Source organism: Pristis pectinata, chromosome 6, assembly GCF_009764475.1.
Source record: "Pristis pectinata isolate sPriPec2 chromosome 6, sPriPec2.1.pri, whole genome shotgun sequence".
Taxonomy (NCBI): Eukaryota; Metazoa; Chordata; class Chondrichthyes; order Rhinopristiformes; family Pristidae; genus Pristis; species Pristis pectinata.
This window is the reverse complement of record NC_067410.1, coordinates 57,633,153-57,658,601: the sequence shown is the minus strand read 5'-3', so window position 1 is coordinate 57,658,601 and position 25,449 is coordinate 57,633,153. Positions and strand designations below refer to the sequence as shown.

At 42.1% G+C, this 25,449-nt stretch overlaps 1 protein-coding gene across 1 annotated transcript in view; it reads left to right on the top strand.

The window, feature by feature from the left end:
• d2hgdh (D-2-hydroxyglutarate dehydrogenase) overlaps positions 1-24,671 on the top strand; it is a 42,613-nt gene extending 17,942 nt beyond the window's left edge. The window contains exons 6-10 of the mRNA XM_052017128.1: positions 2,647-2,815; positions 4,277-4,420; positions 12,712-12,854; positions 21,363-21,528; positions 21,810-24,671. Coding sequence (XP_051873088.1) covers positions 2,647-2,815; positions 4,277-4,420; positions 12,712-12,854; positions 21,363-21,528; positions 21,810-22,072 — 885 coding nt within the window. The 3' untranslated portion in view covers positions 22,073-24,671. The remainder of the gene's footprint in view (positions 1-2,646; positions 2,816-4,276; positions 4,421-12,711; positions 12,855-21,362; positions 21,529-21,809) is intronic.
• The last annotated feature ends 778 nt before the right edge of the window (positions 24,672-25,449 follow it).

Sequence of the window (25,449 nt, the reverse complement as noted above, 5' to 3'; positions counted from 1 at the left end):
AAACCCACGCAGACACGGGGAGAACGTACAAACTCCTTACAGACAGCAGCGCCAAAGTTATTGTAATGTTAGACCAAGTATATATCAGCAAATTAGAGAAGCATTAACAATGTCACCTTGGGAGACTTTAATATTCATACAGTGTGAGAAAACTGAACTGGCAGAGATTGTTTGGAAGTTGGAGCTCATGGAAAACAATCATGACATTTTTGTCAGTTTCTAGAATAATAGAGAGTAATAGAGAGTAATAGAGTTATACAGCACGAAGCAGGCCCTTTGGCCCAACTCATCCATGTCGACCAAGATGTCCATCTAAGCTATTCCCGTTTGCCTGTGTTTAGCCCATATACTTCTAAACCTTTCCTATCCATGTACCTGTCGAAGTCCCTTTGAAATGTTGTTAACGTACCTGCCTCAGCCACGTCCTCTGGCAGCTTGTTCCACATATGTACCACATCTTTGTGTGAAGAAGTTGCCCCTCTGGTCCCTTTTAAATCTTCTCTCACCTTAAACCTATGCCCTCTAGTTTTTGATTCCCTTTCCCTGGGGAAAAACTGTATGCATTCATCCTATCTATACCCCTCATGATTTTATACACCTCTATAAGGGCAACCCTCAATCTCCTACACTCCAATGAATAAAGTCCTAGCCTACCCAAACTCTCCCTATAACTCAGGCCCTTGAGTCCTGGCAACATTCTCGTAAATCTTCTTTGCACTTAGTGAACGAATCTTCTTTGCACCAGCTTAGTGACGTCTTTTCTATAACAGGGTAATCAAAACTGTACACAATACTCCAAGTGTGGCCTCACCAATGTCTTGTACAATTGTAACATAACATCCCAACTCCTCTTCACAGTGCCCTGACTGATGAAGGCCAGCCTGCCAAATGTCTTCTTCACCACACTGATTACCTGTAATGCCACTTTCAAGGAACTATGTGCTTGTACCCCTAGGTCTTTCTGTTCTACAACACTCCCCAGGGCCCTACATTTACTCTATAAGTCCTACCCTTCCCAAAATGCAACACCTTGCACTTATCTGGATTGAATGCCATTTGCCATTCCTTGGCCCACTTACCTAGATGATCAAAATCCCCTTGTAATTTTTAATAACCATCTTCACTGTCTATGAGACCACTATTTTAGTGTCATCTGCAAACTTACTGACTATGACTTGTACATTCTCATCCAAACCTCTTATATAAATGATGAATAACAATGGGCCCAGCACCAATCCCTGTGGCACACCACTAGTCACAGGCCTCCAGTAAAAAATAACCTTCTACCATTACTCTCTGCTTCCTACCACTAAGCTAGCTCTCCTTGGATACCATGCAAACTAACCTTCTAGACTAGCCTTCCATGCCAGACTTTGTCAAAGGCCTTGCTAAAGTCCATATTGACAATGTCCACTGCCCTGCCCTCATTAATCCTCTTGGTTACCTCTTCAAAAAAGCTCCAACAGATTTGTTGAGGAACCAGGTAGGGAATGGATTGTTTTAGACTTGGTAGTATGTAATGATCAAAGTTAATTAGTAATGTTAAAGTAAATAATCCTGTGGGGAAGAAAGGTCACAATATGGAAGAATTTCAAATTAAATTTGACAGTAGTATTGTTATGTCCAAACATAGTCATAATTTTTAAACTTAAACAATTACAGAGGGTAGGCAGGCAATCTAGGTGAGGTAGATTTGGAATTAGACCATAAAATATCCAAAGAACCATTTCATACTCTGCAACAAATGTTCATTCCCTTCAGAAATAAAATCTCCATTTTAAAAATGGTATCACCGTGGGAATAGGATGAAGGAGGTTTCCAGATAGTGACCGAAACTATTGTGAGCCTGAATATTGGCAGGGTTCAAAGAAAAATTAGCAGAAATTGATCAAGCAAATGACCAACGCAGAGAAATCTGGCAAGAAACAGAAGATTGTAAGAAGTTTGTAAAAGTGTGCAAATGAAAGAGATTAGTGTAAGTGAACACGGGTCCCAGAGGCAAGGACAGAATAAATTACAAGAGGATGACAAAGATATTGAACAAATACCTTGTTTCTGTCATGATGTTGAATCAGTGGAATATGGTGGTGGGGATGGGGGTGCAAGCATCAATATTGCGGTAGAGTGGCCTCACCTTTTTTAGCTTTTAGTATCTTGAGTATAAAAAGATGGCGGCACATTGGTACAGCTATTGGAGCTGCTGCCTCACAGCACCAGAGACCTGGGGTCAATCCTGACCTCAGGTGCTGTCTGTGTGGAGTTTGCATGTTGTCTCTGTGACTGCATGGGTTTCCTCCAGGTGCTCCGGTTCCCTCACATCCCAAAGACGTGCAGGTTGGTAGGTTAATTGGCTGCTGTAAGTTTCTTCCCTAGTGTGTAGGTGAGTGGTAGAATCTGGGGGGAGTTGATGGGGAGAATAAAAAAAGGAATTAATGTATGATTAGTGTAAATGGGTGCTTGATGTTCGGATGGACTCGGTGGCCAAAGGCCTGTTCCCATGCTGTATCTCTCAATGACTCTTTTCATTGTCACTCTTCAGTAACAATGTGAGTTCCTTGAACATTTCTGATTTCCTGTGATGCCCATGAGAGATCCACTGATCTTGTAATTATACCCCATTCCTTCACACTTTGTTTCTGCTCATAGGCACTTGCAGATGGAACTGTCTTAAACTGTCTAACTTCACTTCGCAAAGACAACACAGGCTACGATCTCAAACAGCTTTTTATTGGATCTGAAGGAACTCTTGGGATAATCACAGCTGTGTCCATCTTGTGTCCGAGGAAGCCAGCCTCTGTCAACGTAGTCCTTCTAGGTAAAGGCAGAGAACAGATCATGTTTATCAAGAATGTTTGGGATGATGTTTTTATTGCTGGTTAAACTGAGTTGGCTTCTAACAGCATACTGATTTCTCAGAGTTACAGTGTCTCCCTGAAAGTGCCTGGCTTCTGAGTGTTTTTCTGGCTTGTGACTGTGTTCCCTCCCTGTTTAATATACCCACAGAACTGAAGTAATGTTGTTGATTACACTGCAATTCTTTACAGACATCAACATTTTAATCCCTCCCCTTACAACAGAGCAAATCCAGTTTCTTGGTAGACACCAGGATTCCCAGCGATTCTATGGAAGGAAGAACAGTTAATGTTTCGGATCCTAGACCCTTCACAAGAACTGGGAAAGAGAGAAATACGTTAGTTTTCAGTAATAAAGAAGGTGGGGGGTGGAATGGGTAGAAGAAAGGAATACTGCAAGACCAAATGACTTAATGAGGCAGTTTGAAGCCATTATGCTTCACTGTTTTGTGATGTGTTGATAATATGTGACATACCCAGCAGTAGAAAAAGTTAAAAAAAACAGCCAAAATGATGACAGGTAAAAATGTGATCTGTTTGTGGAGCACCTGTGTTCAGTTTGCAGGAGTGCCCCTGAGCTTCGGGTTGCTTGTTGTTTTAATTAACCATCCCACTACCACTCTGATCTGTCTCACTATGGCTTTGCACTGCAGTGATGGAATACCCTATACCATCTTGGATGAATGAACTCCAGCATCATTCAAGCTCTGTGCTACTCAGACAAAACAGTCAGCTGGATTGGCTACCATCAACGCTTCCTCCATCACTAGTACACTATGGCTACAATATATACCACCCACAAGTTACACTGTAGCAGCTCATGGAGGCTTCTTTGACATGGCCATCAAAACCTGTGACCCTTTTTAGAAAGGCAAGAGATGTAGCCACTTTGAAGTGCAACCATCTGCAAAATCCCTGCAAACTGTATAATGTCCTGGCTTAGACACATCTTGCAGGTTCCTCATTGTTTTTGACTCAAATCCCTCAAATCCTTTCTAACAGCACAGTGAAAGTAACTTCAAAAACTTGTTAAATGTAGTTTGCCTCCAACTTTTTTAAGTCCATCTAGGCATGAGAAATAAATGCTGGATGTTGCTAGAGTTGCCCACATCTCATGAATGAGTAAGGAAGTATCACTATGATTTCTCTCTATGTTCTCTTCAAGATGTCCTCAGTAATGTATCTGTGGCTGATTTCTCTCCAAACTCATGAAATAATACACATCATGAAGAGGCAGATAAAGTAATGAAGATCTGTACAATAAGCACATGAAATTGTATAATAAACATGCTATCACTGTAAAATATACAGTATACTATACCTTTGTAGAGTATATATTCTGTACTGTATTTCTATATATTAGGAATATAATAATTTATTCAAGACAAAATATTCACATTATTAATCTGCTCTTGTGTCTCAAGGTTGTGACAGCTTTGACAAACTCTTGGACATATTCAAGGAATCCAAAGGCACGTTGGGTGAAATTCTCTCTGCGTTTGAGTTCATGGATTACGGGTGCAGAGAGATTGTCTGTGAGCATCTGAAACTGACAAACCCATTGCGAGGTAAGATGGGATAAAAATGTTAAATAAGGTTAACTGTAGGTTTCTTGGGTTCATGAAATCAAATATTCCTGCAGCCATAACAACTAATACAGCAGTTGACTTACATCAGAAAAGGAGGAACCTTAAATGTGCTTTGCCATTCATTTAGATCTTAGCTGATCACAGGTTCCTCTTCCTTACAGTTAAATGGCATTATGGGATGGTGGTGACAATAGTAACCCCAACCCAAAGGAATATTTGTTTCTATTGGTCTGGTGGTACTTTGATCTCAGAGCAAACATTTGGTGAGATAATGTGTGACGCAAGGTGCTGACTTGCTTTTCTGGCAGTATGGTGAGTGTGCAGAGTGGCAGTTGGCATCATAGTTTTCTCAATCAGTTGGTTGTATGGACTATGCTCGTAACTCTGAGGTAACAGGATGATTTAGTTGATGCTATCTGAACTTTGAAAATAACTTTCCCAATTGGGCCCAAATTACCAATCTTCTTTTATTAATTCAGTTCATTTTACATCATTTTTCAACCAATATAAAATTATTATCACATTTCATTTGCCATTATCAAATATACAGTGGATCTAAATATGCTTACAAACCTTCCACTGTACTCTCTGCCTCTGAATTTCCCAGTATACATTTGTGTAAGATGTCTATTATCAAGGTACTTGTGTGTGGTGTTATTGTTGTGTGTGGTATTATTGTTGTGTGTCGTACTATTGTTGTGTGTGATATTATTGTTGCTCCATCTCTTCACTGTCAAGACAATGAAAGAACTGGCAAACTTTTTTTTTCAGACAATGACTTTTAAACTGTATTTTCCTTTTCAGCCATATCAAAGAATACTCGGTGTGTAACTAACCATGTGCAGAAAATACATTTAAGATGAGCTATTAAATACATTTAATACAGGTGGCAATCCTGTCAAGGCCACCATCTTGAACCACACAATGGGTTTCTCAAATAGCCTGTCATTTATAAATATTATTAATATTTATAAATAATTTGACAATAAAGTCCTGAATTGAGCATCAAGCAATTTACTTACACCATGTACCCAGTGTGAATTTGCGCTGTAACCAGGGGTATATAGTAGGTTTGGAGAGAATCCACAGTTGTGTCTAAGTGACACAAATCTGAAGAGAGCATTTTGCATGACCTGTAATGGCTCTTGTACTATTCCTCTGCAGTATATCAGTGAGCAGCTCAAATCAACCAAATGAAAACAGAAGATATCACTAATTTCTAGTGAGAGCTCAGTTAAGTGGAAGTATACCAACAAGAAGCTTAGGGGAAAAGATAATTCAATCAGGGTGTTTCAATATTATCATTTCCCGGTAATAATGATTGGCTTGATATTGATTGGTGGCTTTGAGACGCTCATCACCATTTGTGTGTACATTAAGTATAAAATATCTATCCACTTATATCTATCAATGTATATCTACCACTTGGTAGACTTCAGCACTCAACATTGTCCCTCCACTCAACATGGTGTAAGTAAAGACCAAACAGTGAAGCTTAATGCTCAGTTTGCCATTGAGGGATTTTTTTAAGTCAAATTATGCATAGTCATATGCATGAGAACACAGATGTGCATTCAGATTTAAAATAGTGATTGAGAAAGACGTAAGGCAGAACTAAATGACAGATTGGAGAAAGCTTTTTGGGCAATGATGGGGCTGAGAGAAAACAATTGCAAAGAAAGAGACAGAGCAGGAGTGAGAAATATTTATAGTGTTGATACATTAGAGTTTAGAAGAAATATATCTGCTAATAAACAAGAATTAACTAGCTAATAATAAAGCAGCATACCTGAATAAAGAGATAAAGACAAATTTAAAAGGAAAGAGGAAGACATATACTAAGTACATTGACTGCACTGAATGACAGAGGGAATACAAAGAAGCTGTAAATGAATAAAAAAACAACATGCATGGTAGTGTAGCGGTTAGCGTAACGCTTAACAGCGCCAGTGACCCGGGTTCAATTCCGGCTGCTTTCTTGTAAGGAGTTTGTACGTTCTCCTCGTGTCTGCGTGGGTTTCCTCCGGGTGCTCGGGTTTCCTCCCACATTCCAAAAACGTACGGGTTAGGAAGTTGTGGGCATGCTATGTTGGCACTGGTAGTGTGGTGACACTTGCGGGCTGCCCCCAGAACACTCTAAGCAGAAGGTGCATTTCACTGTGTGTTTCGATGTACATGTGACCAATAAAGATATCTTATTAAGGAGTATAATAATGAAACATGATAACGCATAAATAAGTGAAGAAAAATTAGGATAGGGCCTGTAAGTGGGCAGCACTGTGATGCAGCTAGTGGAATTGCAGCCTCACAGCTCCAGAGACCCGGGTTTAGTCCTAATGTCTGGGTGCTGTTGGTATGGAGTTTGAACATTCTCTCTGTGGCTATATGTGTTTCCCCTGGGTGTTCTAGTTTCCTCCAACATCCCAAAGATGTGTTAATAGGTTAATTGGCCACTGTGAATGAATGTAGTGAGAACAGGTTATAGGAAAAATTAGTGGGGGAATGGGATTGCTCAACGAGACTGAAATGGCCTCTTTCTATGTCATTAGGAAATATAGAAGTGATTAACACAGTAAACACAATGGTAAAGCCAATGAAATGGCTGCAATATTGAATAATTATTTTGCCTCAGTGTTTTTCAGAGGGGCTAAAAAGCAGAGATAAAGTTAGAAGAAGAAGAAGCTCAAAACAGATGGAAAGGATGGGGATAATTGATAAACTAATCAAAATAGGTTGGATGATGTCCATGGACTCGATGGATTCCGTCTGTACATTTTAGATATGGAAGTGGTAGCAGAAGCACTAAAAATATTTTTAAGAAACATTGAAAATTGGTATAGTGCCAAGGACAGGCCAGCTAATGTGCTTCATCTATTTAAAAAGGAAGTTGGTACAAGTTCAGGATACAGTATTAGATTAATATAGATGCTAGCAAAAATAATGCAATCCTTACTCAAAGAAATTGGATGTAATAAAAAGCTATTAGGATGTATTCATACTTTACCTTTTTAGAGGAATATGGGCCAAACGTGGGCAAATGGGACCAGCTCAGATGGGAATCTTGGTCGGCATGGACCCGTTGGACTGAAGGGCCTATTTCTGTGCTGTGACTCTGTGACCAACATTACTGAAAGCGGAAAGGACAGATAAGAGTATTGTATAAGATGTGGAATACTTGGATTTCCAAATAGCCTTCAAAAGGGTACTCATTGACATGAGCTAAGGTCAGAACATGTGGAGTCAAGGGAATGGTAGTAGAATAGATGGCATACAGATTACAAAACAAAGGAAGAGTACATTGGTAAATAGTGGAAGATGGTTGAGGTGAAGATGGTTGAGAGCTTCAAGTTCCTAGGTGTAAATGTCGCCAACAGTTTGTCCTGCCAGCCACATGCATGCTATGGCCAAGAAAGCACACCAGTATCTCTACTATCTCAGAAGGTTAAGGAAATTCAGCATGTCCCCAATGACTCTCATCAATTTTTACAGATGCACCATAAAAAGCATCGTATCCGGATGCATCACAGCTTGGTATGGCAACTGTTTTGTCCAAGACCGCAAGAAATTGCAGAGTTGTGAACACAGCCTAGTCCATCATGCAAACCAGCCTCCCCTCTATTGATTCTGCTTACACTTCCTGCTGCCTCAGGAAAGCAGCCAACATATTCAAGGACCCGTCCCATCCCAGTCATTCTCTCTTCTCTCCCCTCCTGTTGGGGAAAAGATACAAGCTTGAGAACACATACCACCAGCCTTAAGGACAGCTTCTATCCCGCTGTTATCAGACTCTTGAACGGACCTCTCATAAGTGAAAAGATGAACTCTTGATCCCCCAATCTACCTCGTTGTGGTCCTTGCACTTTATTTATCTACCTGCACTACACTTTCTCTGTAACTGTAACACTGTATTCTGCATTCTGTTTTTCTTTTTAAAACCTCAATGTACTTATGTATGGAATGATCTGTATGGATGGCATGCAAACAGAAGCTTTTCACTGTATCTCAGTACATGTGACAATAGTAAACTAATTTGGATTCCAATTCATTATTTACAAAAAAAAATCTGGAATTAGAAGTACATCTTCAAAGTTTGTGGATGACACCAAATTGGGTTGTAGTTAATAGAGAGGAAGGTGCCAGTGTATAGGAAGTTGTGAATAAACCTGTAGAATGATTGTATAGCTGCCAGATGAATGCCAATATAGGTAAGTCAGAAGTGATGGATTATGGCAAGAAGAATAAATGGGTCAGATTTTCAAATAGTAAATATCTAGATGGAGCAGAGGATCTTTAGATACAGAATCACAAATCATTAAAAGCAGCTGTCAGCTCAACAAGGCCATTGGTAAAAACAAAGTGTTGAGGCCCATACAGAAAGAGAAAATTGGGAAGTGGAGCAGTTATGTTAAACTTGTCTAGAACCTTGGTTAGACAAGACTTAAAATGCCATGTACAGTTTCTAATGGGTCAGTAATTGTTCCTTCATGTCAGATGTAAAAATACATTTTGGATTTAAAAAATAAGTAATTCTGTTTGTAGGAGGAATTGGTATTCCACTCCAAGCCTGAAAGTTTATCTTGCATTAATGGCTTTAACTTTGTGTCTGTGTGTGTGTGGTGTGTGTGTGTTTATTTATATACAACTTATTTGTCTGATATTCTCTCTAATCAGAAGTATCTGTTTATTTCTTTCTTATCTATTTCCCTCAACAGAGACGACCCATTAATCTTCCCATTCTTTGTTTCTTTCTCCATTGTTTTTTTCCATGTTCTCTCTTCCCTGGAGTTGGACTTCATCCTTGGTGGCAGGCCCTAAGTGTGCATGTATGCAGCAGTTGTGCATTGGACCCTGCCTCTGAAACTTTGAAAGGGTGACTAATTTGAAACTGTTGGCAGAATTCCAATCACTAAATTCTGACCTTTACGAATGGTGTTCTGATTTCCTGGTCTGCCATTTGAGCAAAGTCAAAGTTTCCTTCCTGAGGTGGGTCAGCAGTCTCTCTATGGTAGTCCTTGGGCCTCCTCCCACCCCTGCACCTTGGGAGCCCTGCCGCTCCTTCACCCTGAGTCCAGAAGCAGACTGCTACTGTCCCAGCTGGTGTGCCACCACTGCTGGTTGTTGCTAAGAAAACTAGGAAGACCTTTGTTATAGTTGTGCATCATAGAACACTACAGCACAGAACAGGCCCTTCGGCCCACAACGTTGTGCCGACATTTTATCCTGCTCTAAGATCTATCTAACCCTTCCCTCCCACATAGCCCCCTATTTTTCTATCATTCATGTATCTGTCTAAGAGTCTCTTAAATGTCCCTAATGTATCTGCACCCACAACCTCTGCTGGCAGTACGTTCCACGCACCCACCACTCTCTGTGTAAAAAAAAACTTATCCCTGACATCCCCTTTATACCTTCCTCCAATCACCTTAAAATTATGTCCCCTCGTGTTAGTCATTGTCGCCCTGGGAAAAAGTCTCTGACTGTCCACTCGATCTATGCCTCTTATCATCTTGTATACCTCTATCAAGTCACCTCTCATCTATCTCCTTTCCAAAGAGAACAGCCCTAGGTTGCTCAACCTATCCTCATAAGACATGCTCTCCAATCCAGGCAACATCCTGGTAAATCTCCTCTGCACCCTCTCTAAAGCTTCCACATCCTTTCTATAATGAGGCAACCAGAACTGAACACAATACTCCAAGTGTGGTCTGACCAGAGTTCTATAGAGCTGCAACATCACCTCCTGGCTCTTGATCTCAATACCCCGACTAATGAAGGCCATAACTCCATACACCTTCTTAACAACCCTCTCAACCTGTGTGGCAACTTTGAGGGATCTATGGACATGGACCCCAAGATCCCTCTGTTCCTCCACACTGCTAAGAATCCTGCCATTAACCTTGTATTCTGCCTTCGAATTCATTCTTCCGAAGTGTATCACTTCACACTTATGCGGGTTGAACTCCACCTGCCACTTCTCAGCCCAGCTCTGCATTCTATCAACGTCCTGTAATCTACAGCAACCTTGTACACTATCCACAACACCACCAACCTTTGTATCATCAGCAAACTTACTAACCCACCCTTTCACATCCTCATCCAAGTCATTTATAAAAATCACAAAGAGCAGGGGTCCCAGAACAGATCCCTGTGGAACACCACTGGTCACTGACATCCAGGCAGAATACGCTCCATCTACCACCACCCTCTGTCTTCTATGGGTGAGCCAATTCTGAATCCACACAGCCAAGTTTCCCTGGATCCCATGCCTCCTGACTTTCTGAATAAGTCTTCCATGAGGAACCTTATCAAGCACCTTACTAAAATCCATGTACGCCACATCCACTGCTCTACCTTCAACGATGTGCTTTGTCACATCCTCAAAGAATTTCATCAGGCTTGTGAGGCATGACCTGCCCCTCACAAAACCATGCTGACTGTCCCTAATCAGCCTATGCTTCTCTAAATACCCATAAATTCTGTCTCTAAGAATCTTCTCCAGTAATTTGCTCACCACTGAAGTAAGACTCACTGGTCTGTAATTCCCAGGGGTATCTCTACTTCCTTTCTTAAACAGAGGAACAACATTTTCCACCCTCCAATCATCCGGCACTACTCCTGTGGCCAGTGAGGATGCAAAGATCGTCGCCAAAGGCGCAGCAATCTCTTCCTTAGCTTCCCGTAATAACCATGGATATATCCCGTCCGGCCCCAGTGACTTATCTATCCTAATGTTTTTCAGTAGTTCCAGCACATCCTCTTTCCTCACATTGACATACCCTAGCATTTCAGTCTGTTGTACGCCATCCTCACAAACGTCAAGGTCTCTCTCTCTGGTGAATACTGAAGCAAAGTATTCATTAAGGACCTCCCCTACCTCTTCCGACTCCAGGCACGTTTCCCCTTTGTCCCTGATCGGTCCTACCCTCAGTCTAGTCATCCTCTTATTCTTCACATACATGTGGAACGCCTTGGGGTTTTCCTTGATCCTACTCGCCAAGGACTTCTCATGCCCCTTCTAGCTCTCCTAAGTCCATTCTTAAGCTCCCTCCTGGCTACCTTGTAACTCTACAGAGCCTTGTCTGGTCCATGCTTTCTAAACCTCAAGTAAGCTTCTTTCTTCCTCTTGACAAGATATTCTACATCTCATGTCAACCACGGTTCCTTCACTCTACCATCCTTACCCTGCCTCAATGGGACAAACTTATCCAGAGCCCCATGCAAGTATTCCTTAAACAATCTCCACATTTCCGCTGTACACCTCCCCAAGAACATCTGTTCCCAATTTACGCTCGCAAGTTCCTGCCTAATAGCATCATAATTCCTCCTCCCCCAGTTAAATACTTTCCCATATCGTCTGCTGTAATCTCTCTCCAAGGCTCTGGTAAAGGAGTTATGGTCACTATCTCCAAAATGATCTCCCACCAAGAGATCTGAAACCTGATCAGGCTCGTTGCCTAGTACCAGGTCCAGTATGGCCTCTCCTCTAGTCGGCCTGTCCACATACTGTGTCAGGAATCCTTCCTGTACACACCAAACAAACTCTGTCCCATCTATCCCCTTTACACTAAGGAGGTGCCAGTCAATATTAGGGAAGTTGAAATCACCCATGACAACAACCCTGTTATTTCTGCACCTCTCCAAAATCTGCTTCTCGATCTGCTCCTCAGCATCTCTGCTGCTATTGGGGGGTTCTGTAGAATACTCCTAATGAAGTGATCACTCCCTTTCTGTTTCTGACATCCACCCACACTGACTCAGTAGATGATTCCTCCAGTACATCCTCCCTTTCTACACCTCTGTCCCTGTCCCTTTTGAAACATCTAAACCCCGAAATATCCAGCAGCCATTCCTGCATCAATTGGAACAATACTTACAAAACTGTGATGCATAAGATTTGTAAGCCCATGTTTTGGCATTAGATAGTTTGATGAATTATCTGCACCTTCACACTTTCACAGCTTTGCTGCTTTGCACTATAGGTCATCATACAAAGTTTTCAGTCATCTTTGTCTTCATCCACTTTCATCCCTAAATTTGGTTCCATTGACTTAAGTAGAATTGAATTTTAGAAGGAGAATACATCATATTGTTGATGCTCTTTTGGTGCATTCACTGCTAGCCACCAAGGGTGAAATTTCTACCAACCACATCCCCCTCATCACCCTCCCTTCCCCTGTATATCTTACCTGAGCATATTTCTCTTTATCCCTACTTCTTGCTGTCTAATAAAGTTACTGATGTTGACTGTGTTCTATTTCACCCTCTTCCAGAGGCACCATTTTACATCTTGATAGAAACATCGGGATCCAGCAGTGATCATGATCAGGAGAAGCTTAATTGGTTCCTGGAGAAGGTCATGACCTCTGGTCTGGTGACTGATGGGACAATAGCAACCGAGGAAAATAAGATAAAGGTAGAGTTCCTCCTGATCTTGGCTCTGATTAATAGTGTATTAGAACAACATGGAAAGACTTAATCAGGCGACCAGCACAATTTGGCTGACTTCACTGACAATTATTAGACTACTGCTAGTTTTGCACTGTTATGCTTTATTTTATGTGTGTTATTTTAAATATTTTTGAATCAAACCTAATGATACGATCCATGGCATGGCACCTTGAACCAATCAGAATCCGATTTATTATCGCTGACTTATATGACATGAAATTTGTTGTTTTGCGGCAGCAGTACAGTGAAAAGACATAAAATTACTATAAATTACAAAAATAAATAGTGCAAAAAAAGGAATAACAAGGTGGGTTCGTAGGTTCATTGACTGTTCAGAAATCTGATGGCGGAGAGGAAGAAGCTGTTTCTGAATTGTTGAGTGTGGGTCTTCAGGCTCTTGTACCTCCTCCCTGATGGTAGTAATGAGAAGAGGGCATGTCCTGGATGGTGAGGTTCCTTAGTGATGGATGCCACCTTCTTGAGGGACTACCTCTTGAAGATGTCCTCGATGTCAATGTTTAATTTACTGTTTTTGCAGTTCTGAGGAGATCTGAATGATTTAATGGACATGGATGTGAAATCTGTGGTTCCAGAATGTGAAAGATTTTATATGGGCTAAGCATATAGAATTTGACTTTCCAATGAAAAGTTGAACTTCATGAGAATATAGACAAATTGAAAAGTTGTTAGGTATCTAGGAATGAAAAGTAATGTGGTTCATTTTTACCAGATTTACATAGTTGAACTGCTGAGTGTAGGAAATTTGTGTATGATCAGTAAAGTGGTTTATACTGGTCCAAGAATAAAATTAATTAGAGGTTATGAAAGGCAGATAAAATGGGAATAGAGGTTCTACCATAGAACAATACGGCACAATACAGGCCCTTCGACCCACAATGTTGTGCTGCCCTTCAAATCACACCTAAAACTATCTAACCCCTTCCTCCCACATATCCCTCTAACTTAAATTCCTCCATATGCTTATCTAACAATCTGTTGAACTTGCCCAACGTATCAGCCTCCACCACCACCTCAGGCAGCGCATTCCATGCACCAACCACTCTCTGGGTGAAAAACCTCCCTCTGACATCACCCTTGAACTTCCTACCCAATACCTTAAAGCCGTGTCCTCTTGTATTGAGCATTGGTGCGCTGGGAAAGAGGCACTGGCTGTCCACTCTATCTATTCCTCTTAATATCTTGTATACCTCCATCATGTCTCCCCACAACCTCCTTCTCTCCAATGAGAGCAGCCCTAGCTCCTTTAGTCTCTCCTCATAATCCATACTCTCTAATCCAGGCAGACTCCTGGTAAATCTCCTCTGCACCCTTTCCAATGTCTCCACATCCTTCCTATAATGAGGCATCCAGAACTGGACACAGTACTCCAAGTGTGGCCTAACCAGAGTTTTGTAAAGCTGCATCATCACTTTGCAGCTCTTAAACTCGATCCCCTGACTTATGAAAGCTAACATCCCATAAGCTTTCTTAGCTACCCTATCCACCTACGAGGCAACTTTCAGTGATCTGTGGATATGAACCCCCAGATCCCTCTGCTCCTCTACACTCCCCAGAATCCTGCCATTTACCTTGTACTCTGCCTTGGAGCTTGTCCTTCCAAAGTGTACTACCTCACACTTCTCTGGATTGAACTCCATCTGCCACCTGACAGCCCAGCTCTGCATCTTATCAATATCCCTCTGCAAGCTTTGACAGCCCTCCACACTATCCACAACACCACCAATCTTTGTATCATCTGCAAACTTGCTAACCCAGCCTTCCACCCCCTCATCTAAGTCGTTAATAAATATCACAAAAAGTAGAGGTCCAAGAACCGATCCCTGTGGGACACCACTAGTCACAGCCCTCCAATCCGAATGCACTCCCTCCACCACAACCCTCTGCTTTCTACAGGCAAGCCAATTTTGAATCCACACGGCCAAGCTTTCCCGGATCCCTTCACCTCTGACCTTCTGAAGAAGCCTACCATGTGGAACCTTGTCAAACACCTTACTAAAATCCATGTAGACCACATCCACTGTACTACCCTCATGAATCTTCCTGGTCACCTCCTCAAAGAACCCTATCAGGCTTGTGAGGTAAGATCTTCCCTTCACAAATCCATGCTGGCTGTCCCTAATCAGTCCATGTTTCTCCAAATGCTCATAGATCCTATCTCTTAGAATCCTTTCCAACAGGTTACCCACCACAGACGTAAGGCTCACCGGTCTGTAATTCCCTGGACTATACCTACTACCTTTTTTGAATAAGGGGACAACATTTGCCACCCTCCAATCCTCCGGTACCATCCCCGTTGGCAACGGGGGGTCAAAGATCCTAACCAACGGTTCAACAATCTCCTCCCTTGCCTCACAAAGCAGCCTGGGGAATATTCCGTCAGGCCCTGGGGACTTATCTGTCCTTATGTTTTCTAACAACTTCAACACATCCTCTCTCTTAATATATACATACTCTAGAACATTACCCTCACCTACACTGTCCTCAGCATCATCAAGACCCCTCTCCTTGGTGAATACTGAAGAGAAGTATTCATTGAGAACCTCACCCACTTCCACAGCTTTCAGGCACATCCTCCCATCTTTGTCTTTAATCGGACCTACCTTTACTCTAGCCATCCTTCTGCTCTTTACATACGAGTAAAAAGCCTTGGGATTCTCCTTAACCCTACTCGCCAAAGCCTTTTCATGTCCCCTTCTCGCTCTCCTCAGCCCTTTCTTAAGTTCTTTCCTTGCTACTCTATATTCCTCATGAGCCCTGTCCGATCCTTGCTGCTTAGACCTTATGTATGCTGCCCTCTTCTTCCTAACTAGTTGTTCCACCCCTCTTGTCACCCATGGTTCCTTCACCCTACCATTCCTTCTCTGCCTCACCGGGACAAATTTATCCCTAACATCCTGCAAAAGATCCCTGAACATCGACCACATCTCCATAGTACATTTCCCTTCAAAAATGTCACCCCAATTTACACTCCCAAGTTCTCGCCTTATAGCCTCATAATTCGCCTTTCCCCAATTAAATATCTTCCTGTCCTCTTTGCTCCTATCCCTGTCCATGACAATTCTAAAGGTTATGGAGCAATGGTCACTGTCCCCCAAATGCTCACCCACCGATAGATCTATCACCTGACCCGGTTCATTACCCAAAACTAGATCTAAAATGGCATTCCCTCTAGTCGGCCTGTCAACATACTGCGTCAGGAATCCATCCTGGACACACTTAACAAACTGCGCCCCATCTAAACCTTTGGCATTAAGTAGGTGCCAATCAATATTTGGATAGTTGAAGTCTCCCACTATAATAACCCTGTTATTTTTGCATCTCTCCAAAAACTGCCTCCCAATCTGCTCCTCAGTATCCCTACTGCTACCGGGGGGCCTATAGAATACTCCCAGGAGGGTAACTGCCCCTTTCTTATTCCTAACTTCCACCCATATTGACTCTAGAGAGGATCCTTCTACATTATCTACCCTTTCTGCAGCTGTAACCGTGTCCCTGACCAGTATCGCCACCCCTCCTCCTCTTCTCCCCCCCCCCCATCCCTTTTAAAACACTGAAAACCAGGAATATTCAATATCCATTCCTGCCCCGATGTCAGCCATGTCTCTGTAATAGCCACAATATCATAGTCCCATGTACTTATCCAAGCTCTCAGTTCAGCTCCCTTATTCCTGATGCTTCTCACATTCAAGTAAGTGCACTTTAGCCCATCCACCTTACTACTTTTGTAGCCTGTACTCTGCTTGTCCTTCCTCAAAGCCTCTCTCCCTGTCAGATCTGACTTTTCCCCATCCCCTTCTTCCTCTGACCTACTCCTCCGGTTCCCTTCCCCCTCACAATCTAGTTTAAACCCTCCTGAACTAAATTGGGAGTTTTTGGGAGTTCTAAAGGAGTTCTAAATTGGGATAAGATCAATTTTACTGCTTTTGAATTGATTTAGCAAAAGTGAATTGGAAACTGCTACTAGAAGATAAATCAGTTTCAGGTCAAAGGTGGGGGAAGGAGGGGCATTTGGGAAGGAGATTTGAGGAGTTCATAGCTAAACATTTTGTCAACTAAGAAGGGTGAGACTGCCAGATCTAGAGTCCCTGATGATAAAGTGTCACCCTTGTGAACTAAGCTACATTTGGCTTCCAGCTGCCCTAATGCTCCATCCCACATCCAAACCAACGCCTGTGCCTTTAGCCTCTTACACTTTTCCAGTGAAGCCCAATATAAACTTGGGGAATAGCATCTCAGCTTCCTTCTCGGGTCTCAACCTTGAATTCAACAATTTCAGATAACCTGTCTTTCCAGTTTGTATCAGAGCTGATCATTGCTAAGGAAGGTCAAGGTCAAGTTTATTGTCATATGCACAAGTAGATGTATGCACAGGTGCCATGAAAAACTTACTTGTAGCAGTATCAGAGGCACATGGCATTAAATACACAACATTTCCAAGAAAATCGTAAATTAAGCATAAATTATACAAGAAAGAACACAATTAGAACAAAAAAAACAGTCCATTGTAGTGCAAAGTGTTTATAGTGTGGCTATACTGAGGTAGAGATTAGGGTTGCGCAGGTCGTTCAAGAACCGAATGGTTGAAGGGAAGTAGCTGTTCTTGAACCTGGTGGTGTGGGACTTCAGGCATCTGTACCTCCTGCCCGATGGTAGCTGTGAGAAGATGGCATGGCCTGGATGCTGGGAATCTTTGATGATAGATGTTACAGCAGTGCCTCCTGTAGATGCTACCGATGGTGGGGAGGGATGTGCCTGAGATGTGTTGGGCTGAGTCTACTATTCTCTGCAGCTCTTACATTCCTGTGCATTCGAATTGCCGTACCAGACCACGATGCAACCATTCAAGATCAACACTGTCAACACTGTTTTTTGCTCATCACAGATGCTGCCTGACCTGCTGGGCTTTTCTAGAATTCTTTTTCAGGTTTTCAGCAACTGCCGTGTTCTTTATCCCACATTTCCAGTGCTTCTCTCTCCCTGTCCTCATTCACCTTCTCACTTTATACCTCCTCCAGACAGATTGGCTGTCACTAACATAGAGGGGATGCTGAAGACTTGCTAACGCCAATCTGTTGTTCATTTTCTCATGGTCTCCACCCCATCACAGCCATTCCCTTTTCCCTCTCCACCACCCCTTCTCCCTTCTCTGTTATGCCTGTTTTCTATCTTTTCCAAGTTCTGATGAAAAGTCATCAATTTGAAATGTTAATTCTATTTCTCTGTCCACTGAAGCTGCCTTATTTGCTGAGTATTTTCAGCATTTTCTGCTTTCGTTCCTGATCAGAGACATCTTGTGTGCTATGGGACTCTTTGGGCTAAAGGGAAAATTAGTTATTCTGTATGACTTTGCAATGGAATGTTAATTTTTCCTTATGGCGAGCGGGGAGTTTGTGGAGACAGGGCCAGGAACACCCAGACCATCTCAACTCCTTAAAAAGAGACCTGACTTAGAAACCCTGAGCCTCATGGTGACCAGGAGTGCTTTGGAAGAGGCTAGAGCTGTAGACTGCAGGTGGGCCTTGACCTCCCTGCTGTCTACCAGGTTTCAGGGCTCACCTGATATTGGCCCAGCGAACATCCAGTGACAGGCCCGACCAGGGACTGGTTTAGCCCTGGGACCAGTCACCATGTCAGGCCTGGTCTGATTTTCTGGGCCAGTTCAGCTGCATTAAACTGTGTGTCAATGTATAACACTGTGCATTATACTGCTGGGTACAGGAGCTCACTGTGTAATCTGGGATGCAGCACAGATCTGCCCGTGTCTAACTCTGGACTCCAGTACTGGTGAGAACAGTTCTGCCATTGTATAACACTAGAATACAGTACCGATGGCTCTGGTTCTGTCACAAAATAACATTGGGATTCATATCTGTCACTAACTCCAACTACAATTTGAAGGAGCTCTTTTTAAAGAGCCTGTACAGGCAGGAATTGTTATAAGATTCTTCAAATTACCATCCCTGCTGTAACTTCCCTCCTGGATTTTATTCCTGTTAGCGAAGGACTTTGGAGGTGAAATTCCCAGGTAAAGCTGGTATTACAAAGTACTGTGGTTATTTAGGGTAGACAGGATAGAAATAGAGCTAGTCTCCTCACTTCAAAATATGCCTTCTGAAAGGAACCTTAGAATAACAATCTTTTTTAAAAGAAGTAGCTTTTGTGTAGATTCCAAATGGTCTAGAGTGTTTCTGTAGAGTTTACCACTTTAAGCAGTACGTTGCTTTCAAACATAGCCAGATTTCAGGAACCATTGTTCCTGAGTTGTCAAACTGCTTGTCTATTATCTAATGCTGAGATGCAGAAATTTCCTCCAACCAGATGTAGGCAAGACTGAAGACGTTGTCTTTCTTCCCTATATCCACTGAATCTATCAATCTCTCTGGAATTTAAACCGGAACCACAAACTTGGTGTCATATTTGACCCTGGGGTGAGCTTCAGACCACACCTCCTCCATAACTTCACTTCCATCATTTCACTTGACCCCGTTGTTGCTTCATCTGCTTCTGAAACCTTTAAGTGTGTTTTTATTATTTCTACTCTATTCAGTTTAACTCTGTTATTAAGTCATACAGCCATACAGAACAGAAACAGACCCTTTAGTCCATCATGTCCATGCTGACCAACAAATCCTACGTGTATCAGTCCCATTTACCAGTGGTTGGTCCATAGCTTTGGCAATTCTAGATGCTTCTTAAATGTTGTGAGAGTACCTGTCTCAACCAGCTTCTCAGACAGCATGTTCCAGATTCCAACCACTGTCTGGGTGAAAAAAAAATCTTCCTCAGATCCCCTCTGAATCTCTTATTCCTCATCCTACGCCTATGCCTTCTGGTCTTAGACAGTTCTACTGTAGGGAAAAGTTTTTCACTATTCACCCCATTCTACCTTTTGTAAACTTGGTGTCATCCAGAGCTCTGCTGTCCTGACTCACATCAAACCATTCATCTACCACCCCTGTGTTAGTTATGCATTCAATAACACCTATTTGTTAAAATTCTGACCCTTTTTCAAATTCTTCAGTGCCACTCCCCATCTGTGTATCTCTCAACCTGTAACCCGTTGAGATATCTGGCAACTGTGCTTTCAGCTCCCGAGACCTTCAGCTCTGCAACATCCTCCATAAACCTCACCATCTCTCCACTTTTCCCTCTTCCGTTTAAGATTTTTTTTAAACCTATCTCTAGCCAAATTTTTGATCATTTCCTAGATAACTCCTTCTTTGGTGTTAGATCTTCTTTGAAACTCTCCAGTGAAGCACTTTGGATGTTTTGCTTATGAAGGTCCTATGTAAGTACAGGAAGCAGTTGGTGCTTGAGCTCTTTCAAATGCAGCACACTTCAGTGAGGAGGCCTAAAAGAGCTTGCACATAGAGTCACACAGTACCGAAGCAGGCCCTTTGACCCACCACGTCCATGCTGACCAATGAGTACCAAGTATCAAGTGAAGTGTTTGTAATATACTCACTTTATTATCACAAGTCTCCAATGGCATTTTGCAGTTAAATTAGAACTGAAGAGTGTTGGGGCTGATTATAAAATGCTTTGTCCATTTTATCTACGTGACAGTAGTTGCTGCAACATAAGCAAGTAAGGTACATTTTTCATGAAACAGATAATGCTGTGGAGGTTTGAGAAGATCCACATTGTAAACTAATGCAAAACATTGGACTTGAGGTGTAAATTAAAATGTACACATATCAGAGATGATCTTGAAATATATATAAAAATATTATTAATGAACTGCAGAGTATAATTTTAACTCCCAGCTGGGTGGGAGACAGGTTGGATTCACACTCCCAGCTTATACTCTAAGCAATCTTACTGTCCTTTATCTTCAGTGAAGTAACAATTCCAGTGGTTTACCCCTAAACAGAGTACGTTGAAGTTGCTCCCATATTGTTCATCTGCTTGTCCTGTCCACTAAGTCCAGAGGCAGCATTTTCAGCACACAAGTCAACGGCACAGTTGTCTGTGTGTGAACTCCAAAACTGGGGTGAACCCTCACTCCATAGATTGCCCAAATCCTGTAATATTAGGAGTAAACGGGAAAGTGAGCTCAAGCAAGACTCAGTGTCAGCCCAGTAAATAAACTGCTATAAGTTGCATTCTTTACAGAATTTTCTCAGTCTCTTACATTTCACATATTGAAGCAATTAGTGCAGCTCCAGCCCCTTACTGTAGACCTGTAATATGTGTATTGAAATTCTCTCTGTCTGATGTGCAAATTGGTCAAGGAATTAAATGTGCCAGTGAGATACATGGGTAAGTCAATGTGGTGCTTGTTCCACTGCCGGAACAAGAGATATCCAGCACACTGTATCTGTCCCATTGCAAAGCACATTACGTTGATCTTACAGCCATACTCTATCAAGGAACTGACACCTAGATCAATCAGTTGTTACCAAGAAGGGCATTACTCAGAGCAGTCTAATGAGTTTGTTCCTCCCTTTAGGCACTCTGGGCTCTGCGAGAACGGATCACTGAGGCACTAGTCCGTGATGGCTATACATATAAATATGACATCTCGTTACCTCTGGAGAAAATCTACGAGATTGTCATTGACATGAAGAGAAGACTGGGGGAGAAGGCAAAGCGTGTTGTTGGCTATGGGCACCTGGGTGAGGCTCACTGGGTGTTACTTATTTGGAATGGGCATGGGTATCTCCAGGGAGGGTCAAGATTTCAGAGCTTTTGTTATCCTAGATTGGTTTCAATTCTATTTTTGCTCCATTCCTTGAATGAAGATAGCAACTCATCCTGGGGATGTTTCGCCTGGGGTGTTGGCAATTCATCCCCACATGTGCTTAAAGGGGAGGGGTGGTGCTGTAGGCATTTAAAGGCAAGGGGCAGTGTCACCAATATTTAAAACTGTCATTTCAATATTTCTTTTTCTTCTTAGGTGATGGAAACTTGCATCTGAATATTGTATCTCATGCACAAGATCAGCAACTTCTGGACAACATTGAGCCCTACTTGTATGAATGGACAGCTCAGCATTATGGAAGCATCAGTGCAGAGCATGGCCTTGGCTTTAAGAAGAAAGACTTGATTTATTTCAGTAAGCCCAGGGTGGCAGTGCAGATTATGCAGCAGATGAAAGCAATTCTGGATCCAAAGGGAATTTTAAATCCCTATAAAACTCTGCCGTCCTCCAGCCAGTGAAATCACAAGAAGCAGAAATTTCACTAGGCATCTTGCCTGCAAATGCTAACAATTTTTATTTTTGTTAGGTTTAAGTTCGTCAAGGTGGGAAATATCAGTATGAGCTTCTGGATCACGTGTAGCTCAGTTAGACACAGAGTAAAGCCCCTCCACTCATACAAGCTGCTGCGGTAAGCTCACGAGCTCTGTTGTTTGTTATTTATAGCCATCGTGGACCAGTGCCTCAGTGATCTGTTCTTGCAGAGCCCAGAGTGCCTACAGGGAAGAACAAATTCATTAGCTCTTGTCATTCTAACATAATGTTTCCATTTAAAGCAAAAGAGCACAGTCTTAGAATGACCCAAATCATTTCCCAGCCATGGTTAAACTGCATGAACTGTGGCAGCCAATTCCCACACTACAAGATCCTACAGATACCAATATCATAACAACCAATAGTCTGCTTGTATCTTGGAGATAGATAAATATTGGCCAGAACAGTAGGTAAAAGAAAATCTGCTCTTGTTCAAAACAGTGAGATGAAATTGTTTGCAGCATGCCAAGGAATCTTGCTTTAATGCAGTAACATCCCATTAGTACTGCAATGGAACATCAGCCCAGTGTACAAGCTTGGAGTTGGACGAAAAGCCATGACTTCTCAACTCATTGCTGTCCTCCAAACCCCAGACGTATATATTTTTAAAAATCTCATGGCTCCTGTGATGAGATAATCAGGAACTGCTAAACTGTAATATGCCCATTGGGTGTTTGGAAATTACTCAGGTTCATTTACAATTCTCACAGCTAACATTGAGGAGAATTTTATCCTATCACTCTGAATGTGTTTTGGTCCCAGAGCTTTAATGTGCTCTTCAGATAGTTGAGAAATAGTAGAACAGTGATAATGGGACAGTACTTTCAGAGTAATGTGCCTGTGTTCTGTGGGGATTATTAAAGCTAAAAACATCATTGTCAAACAAGAGAGGAAGAAAGGGGATTAGACAGCTAAAAAATTCTTTTATGTGGCTCTGTTTGCTGTGATGGTATGGTTTAACAGAATTGAAAACAAAAACTGAATATGAATCTGAAGTCTGACAGAATTTCTGATGCAGGGTTTCAACCCAACATGTCAACAGTTCCTTTCCCCACACAGATACTGCCTGACCCACTGAGTTCCTTCAGCAGATTACTTGTTGCTCCAGATTCCAACATCTACAGTCTTTTGTGCCTCTGACAGAATGTCACCCTCCAGCCTCAATGACCTGTGGAAAATAAATCAAACTTAAGATGCTGGAATCTGAAACAAATAAAGAAACCCCCAGGAGGATCACTGACCCATAACATTGACCTGGTTTCTCTTTCCATAGATGCTGCTTGACTGGCTGAGTTTTTCCAGCATTTCTGTTTTTGTTTCTGTGCTGATTTTCTGCTTTTTATGGGCTTTGGTTGGTTATTTTATGACAATATCCTGCTGAGGGACTGTTTATCAAAGCAGATTTAATTTACCAGGCTTATGTGAGCTACAGTTTCATGAAGCTCCATTGACAATGCACTTATTGGTAGGGGATGTGCAGATTCTGAAACTGGGTACTTGCTTTATATGAAAACATATGTTTGAAACACTCAGCAGGTCAGGCAGCATCTGTGGAAAGAGAAACAGTTAACATTTCAGGTCCAGACCCTTTAACAGCCTGCTCAAAGAGGACATTGGGCTTTTGGATCCATGGTGATAACCTGACCTTAGTGTGACTGAGTATTAATGCACCTGACCTTTGGACCCACAGATTTGACTGGTCAGTGGCGCAGGCAGAGATAGAGACAGCAGTTGTTACAGCTGCCACACAGCTCCAGTTTGATTCTGACCACTGGTACTGTCTGTGTGGAGTTTGCACACTTTCTCTGTGGATACTGCAGTTTGCTTCACATCCCAAATACATGCTAGTTGGTGGATTAATTGGCCATTGTAAATAATATTTAGTGCAAGTGGGTGGTGAGTGAATCAGGCTGGAGTTGATGGGCATGTGAGAGGGGAAGTATGTGGGGAAATAGGACTGACGGGATTGCACTGAGAGCAAATGTAGTCTTGATGGTCAGAGTGGCTTTCTTCTGTGTTGTGAGAAATGTTGTCAAAGTCTTGGCTTCTTCTCTGAACTGTCCTTCCTGGACCACTGCTGTTCTGAGTCTCTGTCCCTCCTCCAAACTTAGTGTTTTTTTCAACATTCTTCTTCACTGCCTCCTTCAGATGAACCGTCATGGGCTAAATTTTGCTTTCCAATGAGAATGGCTGAGGAGCAAACCAGTTGGATTCAGGTAAGGCTGGGAGTTAGAAGACTGCAGGGGCTCCAACCTTCCCAAATGTATCATCTTCCCAAAAACAGATGCTGCCTGACCCGCTGAGTTCGGTGGTGGAGGCAGAGACTCTCACAACATTCATGTATCTAGGTGAGCACTTGAATTGCCAAGGCAGAGAAAGCTACAGACCAAGTGCTGGTAAATGGGATGAGTGTAGCTGAATATCATATTTATTATTACCATGGATACTGTTTACTCTATGAGCTTCATGCAAACAAGGAATTTAATTGTACCCTGGTGGAAATGACAATAAACTAATCTAATCTAATAGTTGATCATCCATATGGACATGGTGGGTCAAATAGACTGTGTCATATAACTTCACCAAAATCTCTCAGGATAAATAAACACTATGCTGGCGGTAGGTCAGGTTGAGGAGTAAGTCAGATATAGATGTTGTCTTTATTTTTATAATAATATGGGAACAGAAGTTGAACTGATTGTGCATGACTTTAATCATATTCTGTGTTTTACCTACTATGAAATAAAGGATCTTATCGATGAATACCCTACCAGTCTTAAATCATTTCACAACTTCCACCATTTATTCGGAGTACCTTGCCCTCTTCTGTTCTTCAGGCCTTTTAAGTTAAATCCTCACTTCCTACTGCACATGTCCAAGATGACTTCCCTTTCCTTCCCGAGCTTTTGCAATGAACAACTTTCCATTCCTTTGAGTTCAATCTTCACTTTCAAGTCACCCAATCTGAATTCAGTAACTATACTGTCCTCGCTTGATGTTCCACATCTTGTAGGATTCTCTGACCTTGTCTTGCATCCCTTTCACAACTGTTCTACACCTGTAGTTCAACTCCTGAAAATGCTACCACTGACCACTTTCTTGTCTTGTCTTATCATCATCTCATTATTGTTTCCCTGCCCACCAAAGCAATCTTCTTCCCAGGACCCTTAGAACTTCAGCCTCAACCCGTTGATTTCCAGTCCCATGACAACTCCTGTTTATTTGTTTGCTTTATACCCTTGTTTCCAACATAACTATTAGTGTTTCTCCTTTACAGTACAGCCTCTCTCCTTGCTTCTTGAAG